The sequence below is a fragment of the Accipiter gentilis genome, chromosome 10 (assembly GCF_929443795.1).
Source record: "Accipiter gentilis chromosome 10, bAccGen1.1, whole genome shotgun sequence".
NCBI classification, from domain to species: domain Eukaryota; kingdom Metazoa; phylum Chordata; class Aves; order Accipitriformes; family Accipitridae; genus Astur; species Astur gentilis.
In genome coordinates, this window is record NC_064889.1 from 21,625,656 (window position 1) to 21,642,583 (window position 16,928).

The 16,928-nt window shown below is 40.2% G+C and overlaps 1 protein-coding gene across 4 annotated transcripts in view; it reads right to left on the reverse strand.

Annotated features, from left to right (window-relative positions):
• IGF1R (insulin like growth factor 1 receptor) overlaps window positions 1-16,928 on the reverse strand; it is a 195,383-nt gene that overhangs the window by 33,136 nt on the left and 145,319 nt on the right. For all 4 annotated transcript variants that reach the window (XR_007507444.1, XM_049811824.1, XM_049811822.1 and 1 more), the window contains 7 exons: window positions 15,337-15,482; window positions 13,404-13,548; window positions 6,776-6,990; window positions 4,674-4,800; window positions 3,468-3,706; window positions 2,821-2,988; window positions 2,410-2,614 (listed from right to left, as the gene is read on the reverse strand). Coding sequence is in view for 3 of the 4 variants with exons in the window: in XM_049811824.1 (XP_049667781.1) it covers window positions 2,410-2,614; window positions 2,821-2,988; window positions 3,468-3,706; window positions 4,674-4,800; window positions 6,776-6,990; window positions 13,404-13,548; window positions 15,337-15,482 (1,245 nt within the window). In the remaining variant the exon portion in view is untranslated. The remainder of the gene's footprint in view (window positions 1-2,409; window positions 2,615-2,820; window positions 2,989-3,467; window positions 3,707-4,673; window positions 4,801-6,775; window positions 6,991-13,403; window positions 13,549-15,336; window positions 15,483-16,928) is intronic.

The window sequence follows — 16,928 nt, forward strand, 5'->3', positions numbered from 1 at the left end:
GCCAGCAGTGTAGGAAGTACAGTCCTACCTTGCCTTTGGGGAAAAACATAAAGAGAAAGCAACACAAAACTTGTTGGTGAAAACTACAGTTATATCAGGAAGAGAAAAAGACCTGCAGAATAACCACAAGGCAAACATGATTAAAACATCAAAAGATTTGACACCATCACATTTTGGTCAAGCAGCTTCCTGCTTTCATAAAAGGCATAGATAAAGACAAAAAACAACCATCCAAGGAAATAAGGGAAAGTCTAGATATAAAACATGAAAACTCACCTATTCTGTTAAAGGAGAGGAAGGAAGAGAAATGCAAGAGAAAAATTAAAAATAACACTATAAAAAATTAAATCAATTTGAAATTGAAGAAAAAAAATGTGGGTCATTTAACATAGAAGCTAACTGTTTTCACACTTTATGGCACTTTTAATGTTACTTCTCAGATACCTTCTACTACACACAGAGCCCATCTCATCCTGCTCATTAGAGAACCAAAAACCTTGAACAATAACTTATCCTCCTGTGGTTTTGAGTGTCTCTTCAAGACTAGCCAGAGTCCTAATGTCTGAAATCTACCTCACCACTGCATTAATGCACATGGGGTCATCCAGAAGTTGCACACAAGATTAGATCAACAGGCTTTTTAAACTGCCTTAAAACCACTCAGTCAAATATTTTCATGCTGTATTACATGCTGCATCTCTTTCATTATATCCTGGAGACAGGTAGAACACCGGAAACAAATACTACTATTGAGGCTTGCATTAACACATTAATTAACTTCTCCTTTGGGAAAGAGGAAAAAAAAATAGACATCAGCAAGTAACAAGCTGCTTGGATTTGTCCCACAGAGACGTCTCACTAGCTCATAATCTTTAATTTCCCTGACATACAGTCTCTTTAAAGTTGCTTAGCTATGCAGCTATTTCTGAGCATTGTACCTTATCTGCCCTTGCTGTTACAAAACACACCCTTATGTCAGTAAGTTAAGAAAAAAGGGAAATGCACAAGCTTTCAGGAAATTCTTTGTGAACTGGTCAGTTTATTTGTTACTGTTTGAGTTCAAGGTTCTGTGAGTTTCCTTTGAGAAGGGGAAATGCAAGAAAATTTGGGAGAAGGTAACACATTTAAAATGACAAAGCTTTGGTGAAATAAAAAAATCCCTTTGCAATAGACTTTCAAGTAATTTAGAACTGACACATGCCTTTCACAACTCCTTGCTGTGCTACTTCATAAATTCCAAAATCAGATCACATTTATGAGACTTCACATTGCTCAAGAATTACATCCTGGCCACTCATGGTGGCTGTTACTTCTCTACCTCATCTTTGCTGATGGTTCTCATCATCAGTAGGGAAACATTGCACAAGTTCAACCACAAATGCTAAATGTGACTCAAACACAGCTCAGACACAATACTTAGCATTTCCAAAGAAAGGCAGTATTTAGTTCCCTCATTTTTTGGATAAAGCTAAGAAGCTCTGCACATATCACAGTCCCAAACCCAAACAAGTCAATCCAACACTTCCTTGAATAAAGGTCCAAAAAAAATCACAGTGGAGAGTGATATGAACCAGTTTTAATGAGAAGCAATACCACACTTCAGAGCTCTCAAACACAGGACTTCACCATAAACTTCACCTGCCCAGAAAGACAATGAGATAACATGCATGATTGAAATCTGATTGCTTATAGACTGTAACATAACAGCAACACTGTGTGCTAGGCCCAGGATCCAATTATCTAAAATAAGAACAGCTTACATGAAGGATAAATTGGAAACTCAAGGATCAAAATCACCAATTAATTTAGTAGTATCTACTCTATGTTGCAGCACAAAATCGTTACTATTCCACTTAATGTGTAAGCTGTAGTGTTTATAATGGAAGAGTGGGCATATTTAATACTTCTCTGCAGCACAGACCAATATGCCTTTGCGATTAGCGCAATGAGAAAGGAAGACTAGTTTCAATTCTACGAGGTGACTATGCCCTCAATTTCAAAGGCAAATAAATCTTCAGATTAGGAACACGAGCACTTAAATGGCTATTTAGAGAAAGATCACATCTGAAACTCTATGTTTGCCACATGTTGCTCATCTCTGAAACCCTTACAGACAATGAGCTCCTCAAGTGACTCTTGACTCTGAAAAGAAACCATCGCTAAAGTCCTTGAACAATGTAGGTAAGAACCCTTGCTACTAGCTAAAATTAAGAGAAAGAGATGAAAATTAGTGAATAAGAGAAACTACAAAGGCTGCAGACTGTCTCACATAAAAGGAAAGGCAACGCTTATGTGTTTCAGATGTTATCTCCATATGCTTTCACATCCAGGAAGACTCAGCTCTACGAAATGGTAAAAAATAAAATTATTAGCCCCACTTGCAAAGAGAAAGTGTCCAAAATCCATCACCTGGGGACAAAGATGGAATTGTGAAGGAAGTTCTCAAAGACTTTCCGGTACTCTGCTTCCTCCTTCTCAGCTTGCTTTTCTGCCTCTGTCTTGGGACAAGCACAACAAGGTCCTTTTTCTCCCCCACAGCCCTCTGGCTTGGTGGGTTCAGTAGCTTCTTCTGTATCAATGGTCCCATCAGCATATCTTCGAATTGGGACTTTATCTTAAAAGAAAAGAACAGAGGCAGCTTGTTTCTTTTCTCTCCATATTATGAATACAGCAACAATCCATGTTTACCTACTCCCTTCTACTTGCTGTTATTCACAAAAGAGTTGTGAAGCAGGGCACAGGCTTTAGCTCTTGTCAATAAGGTGCACTGGCAGGGAAGAGTCACAGGCATTTCAACACAACCGCATTTCATTTTCCTACCTTTGGAACAGTAATTGTGTCTGTAAAGGTAACTGTCCTGAGGTTGCTGCTGCCATCGTACGATGTAGTATGAGAGGTTGCCATTGGGAAGAGAGGGAGGATTCCATTTCACAATCAGTTGGGATGAAGAGTTGGATGCTGAAATAACATCCAAGGGAATGGATGGCACTGGAAAGGAAAGAAGAAAAAAAAGAAAAAGAAGGTATTTAAGTCTAGAGCATTCTACAATGTATTTTAATGCAGGCTTTCAAAATGAATCCCAATCCATTTCTACACTGCAAGAAAAAACACCATCCTATAAAAGTTTTCCTACTTATGCTACACCAACAACAGTTAATAAGGATTCAACTGCAACCACGTACAGTCCCAATCCAAAGCTGTACTTAAATTCACCTTCACCAATGGAACAAAGTCCAAAATCCTAACTCCAAAAAACTCCCATAGTTCCCAAGGAAAATAATGTCTGAGCAACTAGGGAGTTTTAATTCGAATCTTAATGTTGCTTTCATAATTACTGAAACTTTCTAGCATTATGCATGTCATCTGCACATAAATTCAATTTCTGTATTAACAACAGAAATCACATAATAATACAGTAGCATCACTGCAGTGTTACCAACTTCTTACCCAAAAGCCTAGGATCTCACCTGCAGCATTGGTTCGTATATATACAATTTCACTTTTTGCTCCATGAATATGATGGTTTTCCATCATTGTGAGGGTAACAGCCTTCACATAAATGGCATATTGAGTCCAAGGTTTCAATCCCTGCAGTAGAATTCCAGGATTGTTCTCTTTGTTTGGTGGCAGGTCAACGTCGACCATGTTCCAGCTATTGGAGCCACATGCATCTTGTCCATCATACTCTGTCACATTTTTGAATGGTCTGAAATATTAAAAGAAAAAAATAGTACAAAATATTTTCTCCTAAAAATTATCATGTATTTATTAGAGTGCCTCAATTCAATGTTGCTCAATGAAACAAATAAAGCTTACTTGTTTTCCATAGCAGAATAAAACAGAATAAAATTCTTATTTATTTCTAAGCACTACAAAACTCAAAGTTCGGCTTTAGCTGCAGGTCTTCCCTTCAGTGACTAGTAATAAGGTAAATTTTCCAAGAAAACACTATGTTTATCTTTTTTTATCCAAAACAGACACTGAAATGCTTCAGACATATTTAGACTTTAGCTAACAATTTGTGCTTCTGTGTCTCGCAGAATGTCATTATCAACATTTTGAACCTCCCTTTCACACCTCCAAACTGCTTGGAGAGTTATTAGTGTGCTTATTTGTATTTTTTACTATTTTAAATCTGAGACACTAGAAGGATGTGCAAAGGCAGAGACACCTCCCAAGAAATTAGGGTGTCTCCAGTAACTGCACCACTCCTTCATTATCAAGAGACGCTAATACAGAAAACTACCAATGCTAGCTAATCTAAATAACCCAAACCCTGAGCAGACAAGTCATTAAGGTGATAGGGCAAACTCCTGAGCTGTGATGCTCTCTAGTCAATACCATGACTAGAGAAGGAAAAGATCTTGGTAAACATGACATGACTTATGAAGAGCTCCAAATTAGGCCCCTGAGAACAGCCAAGCCATCCATTTCTATTTTTTTTTTTTCCCCCCAAATTTGAAACTTCCTGATGGATTTGGAATTCATTTGTAGGCTTCAATCAAAACAATACTCTTTTTAAAGGGGGTTTGTATTCCACCAAGAAAAGAAATAGAACAAAAGCAGGATTTGAGGATGAAACATGTAAACTGGATGAGATATCCAACAGTCAGAGTAGAATTGTCTACTATCTCTTGGACTGCCCTGATTAGTCTCTGACGACATCTACTTACGCTTCTTTGTAGTAAACAGTGAAGCTAATGAGATCTCTATAATCTGGAGGGCGATACCGTTCCCATGTTAGTTTAATCCGATTTTTGAGTGTAGTGTTGGAAACAAAACGCAGAATGTGGCTTTCACCTGCAATAGAAAAGGACAGGACATGACAGAGTTAGCATCACATGGCCTATTAGTTTCTGATATTTCTTCGGTATCAGTTTTAGCTAACTAGCCTTTCCAGTAATGCCTATGATACCACAGTACACCAACAGCCTTTGTCTCTGTAGAGCTTCATATTTCATCCTACTACATTTGAGTGCTTAAGGGCAAGCAGTGACCTTGGCAATCGTTTTAGAATATGCTGGAGCTACTTGTTATTATTTTTTCTGAAGCAGATTTTCTTGTAATGCATCATCAGAAAGCTCTTGAAAACTACTTCAGACTCTCCCTGACTGAGGAATGAAGTCCTGGTCATTCACAGGACTGGTTTAGAAGCACTAAGTTCATCACCCAACTCCAATGTATGTGCAGAGCAGTAACTGGCCTGTGTGTTCTCACTTTCCAGGACAACTTTTGACAACTACAGTTTGTTTTCCTGGGGAATGGACAACATGGAAAGGACAAAGGAGTTTACATTGCTATTCATGAGAGGCTGGACCAAGAACTCCAAAACTCAGTTCATATACAGCACAACCATTTGATGGCAGCAGCTTCCAGCTACTCTTCTGAACAGAGCTGGATGGAAGCTGGCAGTTTTGAAATGAATGGCTTCCTCCTACCAACTCACTGACCTTTCCTATCCAAAACAAAATAGCATTTTAAAAACTTAATTCTTGGATGAAAAAATTGTGTTCGTTTCTAATGTTCCATAGAAGTCTCTGAAAATAAAGGGGTTTTCACCCTCATGTACACTGGCACTATTGGTGCTATCTTTTCAAAGGCAGTTTAGCTTTTGTTGATTCTTTTCCCCTTCTCAGAGTCAGAAAGCTTTCTGTAATGGTTTTGAAAAAAACAGGCAGTGGCTGGCACTAGCCTCAGTGGTAGTAAGGACTGGCTGTGTGTCTGTAACTCCTCCAGGACTGCAACCCTTTGCTCTATTGAATGTGCAAAGAATGGAGTGTGCTTACAACAAGGATCTATGCCATTTGCATTTATGCATTGTGCCTAAAGAGACATTCAGCAGAGTACATGTCCTACTTTTGTAAACACCATCCAGAACAAGGGGACTTGACTTATACACAAGATCCATTTTAATTTACTCAGCTCCAAGAACACCACGAAGACCAAAGAAAAATGCACCGTCAGTTCTAAGAGTTTGAGTATGAGGTCAAATTTGTAAGCATTCTGTCACCTTAATTCCTAGATGAGAGATTGCTTTTACATGTGTTGGTTACACCTGGAAACCTGACATGCAGACCACCAAAGCCAAAAGAGAACTTTCCAATAACTTTGACCATTGCAGAATCCAAAATTAAATGCAGAGACACTGACATTTAGGAATACTGTAGAAGACTACAAAGTGTTCTCAATTCAAAAGCAAATAATCTGAAAATAAAGCACAGAAAACTGAGTTTACAACAAGCATTTCTAGCAACAAGGTACAATATTTGGTAGGAGCTGAAAAGAAGCATGAACATAATAAAGTTTGTTTTGGTGTCTCTGTAATTGTTATTCAGCAGCTTCCTTAGTATCAAGAAAGAGCAGATACCTGAGAGAGGAAAATATCTATAATGATGTACACTTGCAAAGGAAACTGAGAAACTGCTCCTCATTGGATATACCAAAACACTGAATTTTATTTCTCATTTCCCAGGTATGTTCATATTGTCATATATGCTGCTGTCACATAAAATGGTATTTGGAAAGCAGTCACCTTCATCAAACTTTTTTTACAGATGAGAAAGTGACTATATAACCACGCAATTTTCCATACATGCAAACATACTTTCGCAGCTACATTTTAGAAACTGAACAAGTAGAATAACTGAAAGCCTACTTAATTTCTGAACTCTAAATACTGTAATGGTCAGCAACATGGCAGTGTGTTGGGTTGGGGTTTTTTTGTGACACCCTCCTATGCAGTTTGCCTTGAAATCCTTTTTGTTTGTTTACTTACAAGAGGCTCTCTCCCCATTGTTCCTTGGATTTATATCTCCTTTGCTCTGTCGTCCCTTGGTTCCTGAAACTTCCTCCATACGGTAAATCTCAGAAACACATAATTTAGGATTAAACGCAAAGTACATTTTCCCCTCCTTGATCGTCAAGTTATGATGGTTCCAGTCCCACAGCTGCTGAAGATTGTGGTTGTCAAGCACATAGAAGGAATAATTCCTAGAAGGAAATTTTTGAAGGAAAAACATTAGTTTTAATTCATAGCCAATTCCAACCAAGAATACCTTAATATAAGAAAACCTTAAAACACTATGTTTCCTCTTATTACTTTAAATTGGTGCTCAGCAGATTAAAGGATTTTCTTCTCTTCCATGGAGCAAGTTTTCCCTGAATGCTCACTTTGCATTCAGAGGGCAGGGAAATGACTGTAACACAGGACTTCAAGGCTGACACCACACCATGTAAAGCCCACTCCAACACGTGTTTTAATAATTGTATAGAAGCTGCTATGAGAAATATAAATTCATGTCCTGTGAACAGCAGGTCTCTACACTGGATTTTCCATTCTGTGGCAAGTGGGAAGCAATAACCTTACATACCTCATGGGAGGAAAAGCACGATGCAGTTCTGACAATAAAATACAGTCACGAACTTATGTTTACAAAAGCAACTCTAAGAGTTTGCATAGTGAGGTTTCCTTGCCTCTCTGTCTTAGTTTACCTCTTGGCCCAATAAAGATTTCCCACACTGTGCCAAGTACAGTTGCACTTATACATCAAAACCTGACAGTAAACAGTTGCACTGACTGCACAGCACAAGATCCAGACTTCAAAGTACAGAACTAACAACACAGGCAGCAGTATGTGCTGAGCCTATTCCCTAAGCACAGCAGTGGAATAACACGAACATCCTTTATTTCCACAGAAACTAAATATAAAGTTGTGTGTGGAAATCCTATTATATGTTAAGAAGAAATTCCCAGTACCACTCAATTGTCCTGAATTGGAAAAAAAAACAAACCCAGGTGCAGCCGAAGCAAGATTATAGGCTCTACACCAGCAGCAAGACAACACCTGCAAAGACACATTTTGGGATAGCAGGGACAGGAATGCACAATCGCGAAATGAGTTAAAGGTCTGTGTACCTGATGAACCTAAGTCAAACCAACCCATCATGGCAGCATTTATTATATTTCTGCAGAAAGTCCCACCAAGGTTAACTACACCAGCATGAAATCCATTATTAACACAATGAAGCCTTGCAACCTCTGCAAGCCATTTCGCATTGGTAAGCACACATCAACACAGTTAAACTAGGCTTTCTACAAATCCTTTTAGTCAGAGTTTCTGCATGGTAACATGGCAGACAACCATGGGGCTCATAAGAAGCTGACTTAATAATACTCATTTATGGCTTTCCTTCAACTACGTTGTTTAGAATTTCGCATTAATTCCTCCCTCACCCAACCTGAAGTGAAACCTGTGCATTCTGGTTGCAGTCTGCACAGGCCACATTTGCAGTTTCTTGTAACATACCAAAATGCTGAGTGTATTTTCAGAACAATGCAAAAGGGAAGTGGTTTCTCCTATTTCCAGCTGCCCTCTAATTATTCAGGACTTGATTGCTGATGAAATCAATATACCTGGTACCACTTCAGACAGATGCCAAGAAGAATGTGCTCAGCTGACAATGGAGCACATACACATTTGTGCTTTAAATGCATCTTGTCAGGAGAGAACAAGGATGCTAAACTGCATATGGGATTTGACAGACATCACCAAAAACTGTGTTTATTTGAGACACCTATTACTCTGTTATAGATGACTAAAATCCCTGCAGCTCCCTGTGCACTGCTGAAAAGATGACACTTCACCATAATTAACCACATGATTAGGTGATGGCAACTAAGCTCTTCAGGAAAGACCAAAAACTGGACTCAGACTGAACACAATAAACAGAGGTGTGCCTCCACGACTACAGAAACCATCTTAAATATTAAATAACAGCCTAGCTTGTCTCCTGCTCACAACTGCGGCAATTATTCTTTAGATACTAGAGATAATTCTTGTATCAAAGCAATGTGGCTAAGCTTTCAAGAGTGTGAATAAATGAGGCAAATCAAGTACACAACTGCACAGTGACTGGGCCAGAGCTGGGAGTTAGTGTGGCTTGTACGTCAAAGCCAGATGCACAAGTTTCAGCAGCCATCTGAAGCAAGGCAAACAGGTCCTAAGCGTTCATATATACAATGAAAGTATAAATTAGTGGAAGTTATTCTAGCATCATTCAAAGCACCAGGGAAACCACGTTTGGAGGGCTATATACAGTCTCAGTCACAGGAGTGGTGCAGCACTGCATGGCTTGAAAGATGGAGCAGAGGGCAACCAGACTGCACTTAGGGCTTAGGTTATAAATAAAGTTATAAATAAACATTATATGAGACTTTGGTTCTAACAGCTGTAGAAAAAATCAGGATGCCAAAGAAGATAGCATGGAAAGAATAAAAGATTCACTGTAGGAAAACAAAGCACTGCCAGTCAAACCCTGGAGACAGTAACTAATGTAGTGACTGGAGATTATGGCCTGAAGGACAGGCTAAACCTCTGAACAGGAGCAGGAGGCACATCTGGTCCCAGGCTTGCCATAAAAAGCCTCAAGACAACCTGCATAACCCATGTACACCCACAGGAGAGAATTCCCACAACATGATGTGTATCCCCAACTGTAGAGCACCCACAGCCACTTAACTATTGACTGCATACATTAAAAACCTGCTTCACACTGTATCTGCACACAACGTTAGATCTGGCACATTCATCCACCGTAAAGCTATTAAGCAGAACATGAGATCTAAACCAAAAGGAGACGTGGGTGACGAAAACATTTCAACAAGCTTTCCATCAACCTTCATCCCTTCCGTAGCATACAGGACACAAAAAAGCTCCTGAAAGCGGTAATGACCAGATAAGTGCACTGTTAATAAGAGTGCAATGCATTATCTGTAAAGGGAAGTGATTTGCACCAAAAAGGGAATGAGAACTGGCATAGGACTGTGAAGGAGAGCACTTGATGAGCTGGCTACAGAAGGTGACCAGACAGCAAAGGTTTATGGCAGGCTGACTACCCTGGGACAAGACGAGCAACCCTGCAGGACATAAAGAATAGAAAACTTTCATCTCTCAGTGCTACAACGATGAGAAAGACAGAAAAATCTCACTAGACCAGATAGCTGGGACATCAACCAGAAAGAGACAGGAGAAAAGGAAAACCCCTATTGCTTTAAATACACAGAACATGCCACATGTTGGCTAGAAACTGTCTATTAACATGGTATATGTTCTACACCTGTATCACAGTGTGACCCTGATCCCCGATGAGGACCTGACAACAAAGTCAAACATATATAACGCAATACCACAACAGATAACAATACAAAGGACAATACTTGAACAAAATGCTCCATTTGATAGTCTCTCTTTAAGCAGGTTCATTCTTCAGCATTTCTCTACAAGCCTGAGCTTTATCAATTTCCAAAACATTGCTAATGTTTTAATAATGCTGGTATATTCTTTTGCTTGTGTTTGCCCACCAGCACTTCAAACAGAACCACTGAGGTTATTAACAAAATACTTGTCACTAATAGATACTTGAACACACCTTGCTAACATAAATTGTAAGCAACTTAGAAACAGCTGATTTTGGCCAAGAATTGCATTTCCACAGGCAAATACGTGGGTAGGAAACTAGGGGCTTTTATACTAATCCATGGATTTGGAAGTAATGCACCTTACTAATACTAATAAAAGTTCAGTGTTTTCTTGTCTGGTTTGAAAAGGTGAATTGATGAGCCTCTTAAACCCCCACACAAATCCAGCCTCACACCTCAGCGTATAAACTCCCCAACTCACTTTTTGAAAGTTCACTTGCACATGGATGGCTGAGAAACAGTGTTTTTACAGACTCCTCTTCAAACAAAAAACAAGCTGAGGAGCATTCCCCCATGGAAGCCTGCCACTGCAGACATGCTCATCACCCGTGTTTACCGCCAGCCCGGAGGGTGTTATTCATTCCTAAAACACTCTCACACACAGGGTGACTGCTTTGTTAAAATGCTGTGGCTAGAACAAGCCCTGCTGCTATCATGCTGACTGTCTGAATTCACCATAATCTGACAATAATGATCCCAAGAAAACAAACAGTAAAGTCTTCAGCGAGGAGCCACACAACAGCTAGAGATCCTGTTCACACCTTCCAACAAGCCTGACAGCTACTGATGTCTCTGCTTCAAAATGATGCAGAAAACAGGGCGGGGATGGGGGGTGTTTTGCTCTTATAGAGATTGCCCCCAGTTTGCTGCAGAAGTTGAAACACAACATCAGCAGCCGGGCGGTGCCACAACAGACACTCTTCCTCAGTCACCATCTCCTTGCTTGCTCCTGAAGGCCACAAATTGCTCATTTTCCAGGTACCCAACCTGGAGGTGCTTTGAGAAGTGCTGCCCACGTACCATCCATCAACATGGCAGCTGCAGTCGATGACAGCAGTGAACACACAGTGCCCCAGCAGAGGAGAGAGATGGGCCTGGCAGAGTGAACACCAGACTAGGAATCAAAATCCTGCAACATACACCGAGACCCCTCCAGCACATCTCCATTTCAGTTTCCCTATTTCCAAAGAGAAATTTTTTTATTGATATGGGAGCACATTCACTACAGACATAGTGTTCAAAAGAGGTAATGAATACTCCAAAACCAAAGTAACCTTTCCATTTTCTGTAATAACCAAGGCAGGCACCAGAAACTGAATAAGGAAGAAAGAAATACTGAAGTACTGTTTTGTTAGTCTAGTTCAATTAAAAAAAAAGGGATGGTGGTGGTGGGGTCAGTCGTGTAATGAACAACTATCATAATGGATCTCAAGTTAACCTCCCTCTCACCCCCCAAGGCAATGCTGGCATAAACAGCTATTGTTCCAGCAGACCAGTACTTCCCAGGTTAAGACCCCACTCCCTGTTGTTCATAACTCTGCCAAAGTAATTGTTCAACCTCAGTCCCTTCTTGCCAGGTGCCTACTTCCATCTAAGTATTGTTGGAAACATGGTAATGCCTAAATTATGCTAGGCGTTTTCCAAGCAAAGAGCCTGCCCCTGACCCAAAGTATGTAACTGCAGGAATGTCCTAGCATGGGTAAATTTTAGCACAAAGTAGGTCTTAACTATAGATCTATTATTTTACCTCCTCCACTCAGCTCCATTTTTCCTCTTCAAAGCTGCACCTATTTACTTCTCTATTTGGGAATCCAATTTAAAAACCTGCCATTTCCCTTCGTATCAGCTCTGCTTGCTGACATACAAGGTACCAAAGACATAATTACTACTTGAAACACAAAGCTAAACTCAAATTTAAAGAGAGCAAGAAAGAGAGGGTGAGAGAAGAAAAGACAAATCGATAATTGGAGTTATCTGTGAGAGCACGCCACATCGTAAGTGGGCTGAATGAGCCTTGTGCTCGGCAAAGTGACAAGCCTCTAGGATTTGCAACTAGAAGCAAGCTTTTCCGTAGAGCCAGTGTTCTTACTGAAAAAGACAGAGTGCTTTTCAAGTGCAGGATGAAGAGCTGCCCTTTAACTCACTCTGTCAGATGGTGGAATTTTAAGAATTTAAGGCTGACCAAAGACTAGCCTGAGAGAAAGAGGGAGGTTGTGAAGAATCCCTCACTTTATCCTGTCGGGGCAGATAAATTAGACTCAAGCAACCTTTCCCATGACCCTCCCACTACCTTTTCTTATACGATTTCCCAAAATCCTTCATTTAATAGTTCTGTCATTCCTGAGGGAAACTTATTTCTTCCAGAGAACACTGGTTTAAACTTGGGATGGCTATCTGATTGAAGAAGAGAAAGCAAGGCAGTTGGCTGAAAGACCGTCAGCACACCTCAGCACTGCAAGTTTTGCGGAGATGAAAGCTTGTCTCAACTATCTCTTACCATTATAGGAAAACAAGAGTTACATACGGCAAAAAATATCATACATTGTGTAATTATAGAAGCAATATAACCCACAGCAAACATTACAAGGGATCAACTTTACTTTTCCTGACCAGTCTTTCTCCTGCTTGATAGATAATTCATTTAATGTTAGCATTTCAAGGAGTTGCAAACAATTGCAACTTGCAATCTATTTCATATTAGTTAGGTCACTTCCAGTTGCTCTCCTTAGTTAGTAAACTTCAGGTTTCCCTTCAGCTGACATTCTCCATAAAACTCTGCTAAAAGCCAACCGTAAAGAATTGCAAGGAAATCCAGTTGTATCTGAAGATGCTCTTTTCTCAAACAGAGCAAAAAGAACAAATGAAGACACCTATCAACGTCAAGAATCTCCCTAGAAAAACCTAAAGTGAAATACAGCAGCATAGTTACCATTAAAATACTTTTAATATACTCAATTTAATATGCTGATTTGGATAGCAATCCAAATGAGCGATGGCTGTGCAATGATGTTCATTAGGAGAAAAACACTGTGTATTAGTGGAAGAGGAGATTCTATAAATGGTACGTGACTGTTTACTAGGGGACTTATTCTCTGCAGCTTTCTATTAAAGTAAAATTGCATCTACAGATTATCTGAACACTTACCCGTCCACCTGTTCCTCTCCCAGAATATACCGCAGGTTCTTCAAGAAAGACAGGGAGACTAATGCATGGGAATGACGAATCTTCACATACCCTGTTACTGTCTCAATCAGGCCCATAAAATTCTCCAGTTCTGAGGCGATGTTATCTACAGTAAGAAAAATGTAATTTTATTATTGCAGAATTCGTAGCTTTAACTGCTATTTTGCTTAATGCACTATTAGCTTAGTAAATGTTTGTATTTGTTGCTTTTGAAAATGAGAGACACTGGTAGTCCTCCCTAACAGTTGCCTGTACAGACAGATGGCTGAAGGGCAAAATAAAGCCACAGAGCAACCGTGGAAAACCAGTCTTGCTTTTCCATACCGGCATACCTGCTTTTTCCGTGGACATTGCACTCTGAAGCCAGCACCAAATGTTGAGCCAGCATTCTGGCAGGGATGAAAAGACCCTTGTGTAAATGTACACATCCATGAGACTGGAGCAAAGCTCAGGCAGAAAGCTCCATTGGAAAACAGAGAATGAGACTGAAGATGAAGAGGTATGCTATCGGTCTTCTCTGGGGCATAAAGCATTGCTTTCAGTGACCTAAAAAGCTCTGGCTACAAAACTGAGAACTCTTGATGAAACAGCAAAGATAAAACCGTAAGGGTGTCCTCATGCCATGGAGCATGTTCCATATAGCTCACTAAAGGTGATTTTCTATAATAAATTATTAAAGTGACCGCAGAGCAAGCTCTGCTCTTCAGTACTGCCCCCTCCCTAGGAACTATACTGTCCTTGCCTAGGTCTGCAACACCCCAACCTTCACAAGACTGAAGCTTTGAAGTCCTTACCTCCAGCAACCCCTAGCCCATGCCCGTTGCATGGTGTCATTATCCTGCAGAGTTACACTGCAGTTGTGAGGGGAAGGTTTTAAGCACTCAGGATGGGAGAAGCTGCTATGGGGTATGTTTGCTGCCATAAACAAACTGAAGTCCTAACAGATGGCTGGGAAGCCCAAATACCAAATACCAATGCTTGGTTGCCATACCAAATAAGCTGGGAGGAAGCAGATGCTCTTCAGCACTCTAAGATAATACTTAAAAAATAAAAAACCCCACACTTTCCCCGGGTAACTGGAACATCTCCCATAAGGGAAAGATTGTACCTGTAGCAGCAGGACCACAAGTGAAATAATCCACATGCTGTTGTTTCTAAACCCTGAAGTTTTCATTCAGCAGGAGGAAGGGAAATCAAATATATCTCAATCTTCCAACCTTATTCAGGAAACCAAAAGGGACCTTCCATACAGAGATACATTTCCAATAAAAACTAACAGTGATTTTTACTCTGCTTTTAAGAGTTCATCAACTGTCAACACTTCCCTGGCTGATGAATCACTGCTCTGACAAATTTAATCCAGAGCTTGTTCTAGACATGTGACAAAGGTGGCCAGCTCACTAATGATGACCATCCAGAAGCACGGTGCTAGGCTTTATATGAGCTCTCAGCACTCTGGATTCCATGTTTTAGCAAGACACCACACCTTGCCTTAAAAAGTGATGATATGCAGTCTTACAGTGCCATGCCTTATTTGCAGACAAGTTATCTACCTACCCAGATGCAAGGATTTTCGACTTTTCCACATTCTCAGGCCTTTATTATGCCTTTGGGACTACTGCTCATCTCACTGCCTAATCCTGGCTCCCTGCCAAAAAAGCTAACAAAAATACCAGCTTTCAGTGCCTTACAACTCGGTAGCTGAATACCTATTCCATCCGCATGCTGGAGAACGGTGCTACAGTGGGCCAAATCAAACAGAAACACTGCTATAGGACTGCAAAGCAAACAGTTTGCTGAGTTTTTAATGTTCTTATCATTATGCTGACAGACAAAAGGAAAAATATTAAAAGCAGCCTTATCAGAGGTTCATAAAGGGAGGGCAATCACTTACTTCCACGACGGATGTTAATCAGCAGATTTCCCTTAAGTATTGTGCATCCCTGCAACATTTGTGCCGACGTGACAGAGTCAATGGTCTTTGTTTTCCCGTCCTCACAAATTTTGGGGCAAGGCCCCTCACAAGGACTGCAGAACATGCTGTTAGGAAAGAAAGGGAGACTGAAAATAAGCAACGATACACAACTCTTGAGTCTATGGACTGCTTTGAGTTAAATTTTGAAAGACATTTCCCTCTAAAGCTTAAATGAATCCTTCAAGTTAGAATTGAAGTTACCATATTATTGCAGAGGGCTGCAGATAAATTAGCACACTTGCCCACTGGACTTAAGAGGCTGCAGCATCTTACCTCCCATTTACAGCAACACAGGAGTGAATGGGACCCATACCCACTTGTCTGCTTCTGAAAGGCTCTGTGGTCCTTCCAAGTGAAGGGCACTTCAGGTAAAACCCAGTGCCCTTGTATTTGTGCATTTACTCTAATTATACCCAGAAAGACCACCCTTCTCATTTATGCAGACAACTTCAGAGAGCTGTGAAGTTTCATGCTAATCCAGGCCCAACCTCCAAAAATAGGCCACTCAGGAACTGGAGATGGGAAAATACTGTTCAAGATCTTATAAATGTTGTCTGTCTCCACACCCTTAAACCAACATTTGAAGCTCAGCACTAGGGAATTCCAAGCTCCTGGACATTTTAATTCAGGAAAGACAACTGTGGGAGCATACAGTCAGGAGTGATATGGAGAAAGCAAGTGGTGAATTAGTCACTATTTCTTATAGCTTAAGAGGTATTAAAGCAGCAAGTTTAAGCAAACAGAAGGATGCATCTTGATGCAAGGCAAAAATAATTTGCAACAGGAATTGGGAGTGACAGGTCAGAAGTCTAAGCAGTTTCAAAATGGATTACACAGATGGAAAGAGAACAGGTCTACCACTGACTATAAAACACCAAGACAGACATAGCCCCAAACTTGGGAGAAATCAGATTGCCAGAGGCTGGGAGGAAACACTGAAGCACAGGCTCACTTCTGCTTCTTATACTCACAAGCATTCACAAGCATTTTTTAGTGGCCAAACTCAAGGAGCAAGAACTCAGGTCAAACTAGCCTTTAGCTACAGCAGCTTTTTAAAGGCTCCATGTTATACTGTCTGCATACTCATCTCAAAGTTGAACACTCCATGTATGTATGAAACATGCCCTCTGGTCACTCCTCTTGGTAAATGTCTTTCCTGATTCAAGGTCATATTTATTTTTCAATTTGTTCTAGCACTTTCCTTCATATTTCATTATTACTTAATCCACCTTATCGCTTTAGAGGGGAAAAATGAAAAAGAAAAAAGCAAACGCAGCTCCAAAGACAAAGGCTTCTGATGACAACACCAATGAACACAGGCTTACTATTTATTCTTTTTAAAAGGAACTGACTCACTTTCTTGAGGCTTAAAGAAACACGTAAATTGATAACAACAGTTTTTCATCCATAAACAATAAAAGAAAGAAGGTTCCTTTTCTCAGTAGTAAGCTCCTATTTCAAAATCCTGCACTATAACATGCCACAAACCACTAAAAGCTGCAGACACAAGC